The 7,818-nt window shown below is 53.0% G+C and overlaps 1 protein-coding gene across 2 annotated transcripts in view; it reads right to left on the bottom strand.

Annotated features, from left to right (window-relative positions):
- Window positions 1-2,802: 2,802 nt before the first annotated feature.
- Window positions 2,803-7,818, bottom strand: part of CDK18 (cyclin dependent kinase 18) — a 39,958-nt gene continuing 34,942 nt past the window's right edge. For both annotated transcript variants that reach the window (XM_055728230.1, XM_027816552.2), the window contains exon 16: window positions 2,803-7,706. In XM_055728230.1, coding sequence (XP_055584205.1) covers window positions 7,672-7,706 — 35 coding nt within the window. In that variant the 3' untranslated portion in view covers window positions 2,803-7,671. The remainder of the gene's footprint in view (window positions 7,707-7,818) is intronic.

Here is a 7,818-nt window from a genome sequence, read left to right as displayed (position 1 = left end):
ACAGCTGACCCTGTTTGCTAAGCAATGGCCTAAACGCTAGAACACTTGCCTCCAGGAATATCTGGCCATTTTATCAGGGATAACATAAATCATGCAAGATCTGCTTGCAAATAAGAAACGAAGCGTAGGTGGGTTAGTCAGCATAAGAACACGCAGATCCTTTCTGGCTCCATGTACTGAAATCCAGATCCTTGGAGGTAGCTCATAAAAATGCAAGCCACAGGACTATGAGTATATGCAACACCAGAATTAGCTTCACGAGGAGGCACTTTAGGCTGTTTTCCAAACTGAAATCAATGTTGTACTTGCAATGAATTAAACACCCACATTTCTGCGCTTGCTGCAAACTGCAAAGTGAAACCATGAATGGAGGAATAGCAGAGCAGCGTGATTACAGACAGCAGCGTCAGCGTGTGCCATTGCTGCTCAGAAAGATCGCAAGCACCTGAAAAACACCTTCCCCTTGCTTCCTGTGCCCTCGCACGTTCCTGGGGCAGCAAGAGGCACAGCAGGGTTTTTGCACACTGTATCAGTTACACTTTTCAGCCAGTGGTGCAATTGCTTCTTTAACATAATTGGTCCTGCTCTGCAGCGACTACTCCGTAGAGCTTCAACCCAGAGGCCAGATGTCGCTCAGATCTGCTGTTGTGACGCTGGCATCACTTCCCTCAGCCCAGCCTCAACACAGTGGGGAAATTCAGTTCTAGTAATAGGTTTTCTAAAGGTTTCCTTGGGGTGGAACCAGCTGAGGCTCCACGGGTGGGCTGGGGACAGCAGGCACCTGGGGACAGGCTCTGTCAAGGGCTTTTGCCAGTGTTTGGGTTGGCCAAGAGCCTGGAGCTGAGATGCTGTCGGACAGTTTTCCCCGTCACCCTTTTGCCAAGGGCCTGCAAAGGGCAAATCTGGGCTGACACCCTCAGAAATCCCAACATGTTATCCCCGCAACCCCGTGTGCTGGTTTGATGGGGTGAAGACCTGCACGCGCATTTGGAGATGGGAGCACTGGTGCCTTTTAACAGCGGTAACTGCCCCCAAAAACCACCACCAATGAAGCTTGAGCAGATAAGGAAAGAACCGCCCTGAATCACCGAACCTTACTGAGAAAAGACGTGATGCTTCTCACAACACAGGTTAAACTCTTCATATTATGGGTTGAATTATTCTAGGCTGCACGTAAGAAGTTTGGCAATCCAGCATAAATGGGGCAGGCAGCTGGAACGGCAGCACACGAGAAAGGTGTTCACCTCATGTATTTTGGGGTCAAGAGTTTCAAAACACGCGTGTGATTTGGAATGCTCGGCTCCACTTCTAGGTCAAACATTAGCCTGAGATCTTGGCCCAGTTATTACAGATCCTGTAACACTTGTCAAAAAGAAGGAAGCACTCACCTACACGTTTTCCTACCACCCAACCGAAATAATTCACACACCCACTCCCATTTCGCTGGAATCAACCTGCTTCCTCCTTCACTGCACTAAAACAGCGGCAGAGGAGGGCGGGCTGCAACGAAACAATCAGGCTGAGCCTCCCGAAACACACCTGTAATTTAATGACACATAAATAATCTTGTTGAGGGCAGCAGGTATCACCCCCGCATTGCAGACAGGTCTGCTGAGAGACCCGGGGAGCAATTGGTGACCTGGCTGGAGCAGCCCTGTGAGGCAGGAGGAATACCTAATGGAGCGGGGAGGTCACGGCTATTTGGGCAGCTGGGAACATCTGGATGCTGGCTGGGTCCCCAGGCGGGGGATGCGGGCTGGGGCTGCTTGGCAGCATTCCCCTGGACCCAGTGCCGGCAGCTGCTGCTGCTGCGAGACTGGAGGAATGAGAGTGGCAGATGGAGGAACTGGTTTAGCAAACAGCTTGTTACTGGGGATCTGCCCATGCCAGTGCCTGAAGGTGACTCAGGCAGGCTGGGCGCTGCCTGGAGGTGCAGCCCCAGGAAGGGGATGAAGGGCATTGCCCCCTTCCCTAAACCAGCCACCCATTCGCCGTGGGCTCACACCTTGGGTCTGGCCCCAAAGATCCCACAGACACCCCACCCCGATCTCTGGCTCTTCCCAGGTCCCCTGGACCCTGGTGGCTGTAGCTTCTCTTCAGCACTGACGGGCCAAAGAGCAGGAATAGGGGATGGCAACTGCCGTGCTGAATAGCTCTGATCTCAGGGAGATTTTCAGCTGCTGGAGAGGTGGGAAGCAAGGCTCCCCTGTCCCTTTGCCAGTTCTGCCCTTCAGTTGCTTTGCAATCATGGGCTGGGCATGTCAGCTCTGTGCTTTATTTGCCTGATAGGCTTATGGCAATATTTGTTTAGGGCCTTAAGATCCACGCAAAGGACCACAGCAACATTTTCCTATTGCGCACAAGTTCCTGAGGTCTTGTGTTTCAACCCCCTGCAAAGGTCAGGTAGTGGAAAACTCCTTTTGCGCTACGTCCGTGCCTGGGAGTTTACTACAGCCGGCCAAAAAATGCCCTGCGAGCAGGAGTGAAAACAAAAGGCGCCCTGGAGCTGCACAGAAAGCAGCTGTGGGGAATGACCGCAGGAAAGCAGAGAGATGGCACAGCGTGGCATGGCACAGCACAGCATGGCACGCACAGCGCATGGCACGGCACACCGCCTGCCACGGCGCGGCAGCCCGCCTCCCCTGCACGCTGCCACGGAGCAACTCACCGCTCGGGAGCCTGCCAAGGGACCTGCACACCTGAGACGTCAGTCCTACCTACTAGCTGAAATTCAAAAACAAAGCAGATCCTTCTCCTATCAAAAAAAGAGAAAAGAGAAAAATTATGTCCTGTACAAAACTATCCTGTATTCAATAAAGTTTATTGTCCAATCTTGGCTTTGGAGCATTTGCAATACAACTGTAATATAAGCCTTAGCAATAAAGTGAGCACATCCACAAAATAGTCCATGTCACATCTGAAATACAAAAATTGAAATATTCTCATGAAACATTCAGACACAAGATTGATAGATGGATACAGTCTCCTATTTTTTATTTATTATTTTTTTTTGTACCGTTCCATTTGTTCCAGAAAAACTTTCTATTAAAAAATCATTGCCTCTTTTGGAATAAATCTTTAAAATCATTTCTTTTAAAATGCATCTTTCGTTTGTACAATACTAGTTAAATATATTATTGGTATTCTGCAAATGAATCACACCAGAGAACGTTCACAGTATGTGTATCCTGGCCGCTTGAATCTATTTTTCCTGCTGTAAGACAAGCATGATGCTGAGGATGAGAGAAGGCAATTAGAGAAACCAGAAAGTGGGTTTCGTCGGATCTGTGCCCAGACATCGCCGGTGGGAAGGGCCACGGGGACATCCAAATGCATTTCTTACAAGGCTCCGGCGTACGGAGACAGGACAGCGGTGCGGTACGCGCACGGTCAGAGAGCCACAGCTCTTGGCAGGTGAGATCATGTTGCTTTTCACCTCCTGTATTTCAGGATGGAGACGTGACGGCTCTCGCAGGGCCTGCTCAGCCATCGCTGAGCAGCTCTGAGCAAACCTGCCCTTGCGTGGCTTCAAGACACCAGACACGCGCTAGTGCAAGCGGTTTGGCCACGCAAAGCCAGGCAGGCGCCCACCCCCAGGTCCAGTCTCTTCCCCGTGCCCTGGGACACACACACTAAACCTTTTACATTGCTCAGTCCCATGGGTTAGACTCTTTCTCTAATGTTTTCCCATCTAATTGGTCCTAGCCTGCTCTGGGAGCTCCTTTTTTATGCTAGCCTAATTTCTGACTGAAGGTAAGTCATGGGAAAAAAACCAAAACAGAACATTTGAGAAGCTTGGGAAAATGGCCTTCTAATTACGGGGTTTTTTTTCATCGTGTGTAAGGGAGAGGGAAATCCACTTAACTTGTCCTTAGTCTCCAAGATACAATGTAGCTTTGTTATTCAAAATCTTAACATAGATCTGGCAATGGGCTAAGCCAGGAAAGGCGTGTGCATGTGTGTATGGAGACAGTGAAATTAAATAGCTCTCTGCCTGTAAGTTTTATTGTTGTCTCATATCGTGGACCTTGCTTTACACGTTACTTTACTTACATTTCTTTAAGTAGCTATCAGCAAGAAAGATGAAAGAACACAGCCTTTCCTGAGGGTACAGCCAAAAATCCCATCTTCCACCGGAACTGGTAAACAAACAAAAAAAAATTGCAAGAAAAATGTCTGGAAGACAAAGCAACAGTTTCCTTTTGTCAAAACTCCCCATCTGCGAGGAGTGCTAGCTACTCCGCAAAGCGGCGGATGGGAGAACCCACAAAATGAAAAAAATGCCGGAGAGCCACAGACATTCCCAGCATTTTCATGAGCACGACATTAAAAATCCAACTTGGGAGCTGGCTGGCACCCCAAAAGCTGGGGAAAGCCTGCCCGGGGATGAGCTGCCGGAGCAGGGAGCGATGCCATTGGCGGCAGAAGCCCCGCTGCAGAATTTGTCCCCTTGCGTGCTCGACTCATAAACGGGGGCATCCCAGAGCAATCTGTCCTCATCCACCCAGCTGGACCCCGCGGCCCTCAGGGGGGCTGTAACAGCATCCAGGAGATGGAGAAGGGGGGTTTGGCTCCAGGCTCTAATCCCTGCCATCCTGCTACTCCCTTCCCTCCGCAGGCGGGCAGCGCGCCGTGGGAGAGCAGGCGCTCGGGGCTCTGCCAGCCCACACGTGCAAGCACAACAGCGACGGGAGCTTGAAAATCAAATCTTGCTCAGCAGGACACCAAATATTTACACACGCTACTGCCCTCCTGAATAGGAATTAAATATCTACTAAAAGCAGTGGAACAAAAGGGGTTATCTTAGATGCGGGCTGTTAGTGGCACACAGGGCTAATAAATAATAGTGTCTCCTTTAGGGAGGATTTGTAGGAGGAAAGGCAAAGGCTACGAAAGAATAAACAACAGCCAACAGGCCCTTTGTCTTTGCTATCTGATCCCGGGTAAAGCAGTCCTGTCTACACGGTCACTGCTAGGTCTTTTCCCCAACACTTCTCCCCAGAAGTTTCTGTAGGTGACCCTGACCTTCAGCAGGAATCTCTCTCTTATGAGGGGAGCGCCGAGCCCACAGACCAGTCCGGTTGTCTGGTGTGGTCTGCCTCCATCCTCCCAGCGGGAAGCGGGACAGCTCAGCTAGGCGCCCTGTGCCCCAGCAAGCTTTACGCCCAAGACAACCTCAGTGCATGGTGATGGTTAACACCAAGCAAGAAAACTGCACAAAGCCCAGTGAAACACGTCCTGAACGGGCTTCCCAAGAGCGAGGGGAGGGGGTTCCTGCTCCCCCTGGCCCGATCTGAGCGCAGGGGCAGCTCTGCTCCCCTGGGCACGCCAGCACTCCTCGCCCCATGTACCTGAAAGTGCTGCTACAGGGGCGCAGGAGACCGTCCATCCATCCATCCGTGAGCTGGCCTGCCTGCTGAGCTAATTCCTGACGGGAGCTGGCTGCCCTGGGAAGTGCAAGTCTGCACCACAGACCCCTGCCATGCCAAGGAAATTCCTGCATAAAACGCCTTTGTGAAAGAAGAGAGTGTAAGAGTTCAGACTTACTCCAGCCAACACCTCCCCTTGTGAGCCTCCCTACTGAAAAGCCCCACGCAGCAGGAGCCGGGTGTAGGAAACAGGCAAAACACTACTCTGACATCAGGGTGAAATGCGTCACTGGTGGCTGATGGCTATTCATGCTCTTCCCTATCAAATGGAAACAATTAATGAGCTATTCAGCCTGCTGTATGCTGGACATACCGAGAAGGGAACGGAGCAGGGACGGGCAAACCTCAAACAATGCAGACGTCTGGATGCTTGTCTAGGACAAACCCGAATTAAGAGTTTTGGTCTGATGGGGGAAGCTCAGAGGGTGCATCGAGCACTGGCACGGGGAGGAGTCACCCCAGAAGCTCTGGGGAGCTCCGGGGTCTCCACGTTTATACCTCATGCTTTGTATTTTCCAAGGATCACAGACAGAATGCCACACGGCAAAGCAGAAAGCAGAGTCCTCGCTCTCTGCTCGATGGGGAAACCGCAGCACGGAGAGTTACTGGCCCCTGAACAATGCCTCCGGGCTGGGAGCGCGAGGGGTTAAGACATCAGCGTGCCCTGCCAGTCCCAGTGCCAGGTGACAGTCACAGCACCTGCCAAGTGCAGAGTCTCTGTGGCCACATCCATGGGCTAGAGGACCGGTGGGTGAGAGGACTAGTCATCTGGGACAGCCAAGAAAAGGATTTGAGTATTATACAGTAGAGAGACTTTTTGCAACGCTCACACGCTTGAAGACGTTTCAGGCTGTTTGCAGGCTGTGGGGGCGAGGTGCAGCAGGGCCTCTTCGCTCAGGATGCATTTGGCACGTTCCTGAAGTGTATGGAGGGGAAAACGCAGCAGGAGCAGTCCTCGGCCAGCAAAGCACGCTCAGATCTAAGCAGGCACCTCAGTCCTATGGCATTGATCTGAGTCAGGGCTGGCACGATCTGGCATCAGCTACAAACGTAGAGGCCAGGCAACGAGGTTTGAGGGATGATTTGCTTCTCTGCGGGTCTATTTCTGGTCCCCACAGCTGAGCTGTGGGAGGTTTGGCACCTCTCCCCCCTCCTCTGGGTACAAATGCACTGAGGTGGGTGTGCGCAACACTTTGGTACGGAGAGGCTGCGCGGCTCGGGCTCTGCCACATCGCGTGGGGCTCAGCGATGGGACTGGGGGAGATGCGCTCCTGAGACACCGGCTGAGAACCGTGTCCTGCCCTTGTGATGGTGGCAGAGAGGGTCACAGGCTGGGGGGATGGCAGGCTCGGCGACGAGAAAGGGGCTGCTCCATCGGCGTCTGGGGAAGGCTGGGCACCGCAGCGGGAGGCAGCACGGAGCCAGTGCTCATCTGGCCCCGCTTCTGCACAGCCCTACCAGCAGGTACCTGCACCCCTAAGCCAGCCCTTGGTCTCAGCTCAGGACATCCCTGGGGAGCAGCCGCCTGACCGAATTTGCAAACGCAATGGTGGCAAGGAGGGGGAGATGCTGCAGGAAGCAATGGGAAGCCCCCTCCTCCCAGCTGCTCTATCCTTGTCAGGACACAGGTACCAAAGATGGGGAGAGAAAAAGGGGTTATGTGGGCAGCGGCAAGGGCAAGTAATGGGGGGCTGCCCTGATTTTTGTGCTTCAGGTGCAGTCACTCCAGTGCCAGGCGGGGTCATACCCCTGACTTGTAACATCTCCCCAAGAAACAGGGGTACAGAGCAGGTTGTCTGAGCAAAGGTATGTTTCCAGAAATGCCTGCCTGGGCCACACGCTACGATCCACAGCCCAGCTTTGGAAATACCACTCCCTGCTCACAAACCCCCCCGAGGCTGGCTCGCCCACCGAGGGCAGCGAGTGCTCCCTGGGGCAGCACACGATCCTGCACTCTGGGCAATGCCCAGGGAAGCTCCTCGCTAGAGCACCTGCACAGGGGGTGGCAGCTCACAGCTGGTGGGGGGCAACATGAAAACAAGAGGGGAGAAAGGCCACAGGTCCATGAACTGCTAGGGGCTGTGGTTGTGGGGATGGGCAGGGGGGAGTCTGTGGCGAAGGGCGCTTCAGCATCGTCCTGCTCGAGTCAGTAATTCTGCGGTGGGTCAGGTGGAAGCGTGTTGCCGTCTCCTTTCTCAGTGCTTCGATCTCCATGGTGACAAGGGGAACATGAGATCCACGTTTAAAATATACTCTGCCTCCTGTTCTTGCCTCGGGCTGAGGAACAGAGAGAGAGGGGGGTCAGGAGAGGTCAGGTGGTGAGCAGCAGTTTGCAGAGGCTGAGCCCTGTGGTGCTCTGGGTTAGGAGGTTATGAGCCCATGGCATCCA

Source organism: Falco cherrug, chromosome 16 (assembly GCF_023634085.1).
Source record: "Falco cherrug isolate bFalChe1 chromosome 16, bFalChe1.pri, whole genome shotgun sequence".
NCBI lineage: Eukaryota > Metazoa > Chordata > Aves > Falconiformes > Falconidae > Falco > Falco cherrug.
This window is presented reverse-complemented; position numbering and strand designations above follow the sequence as displayed.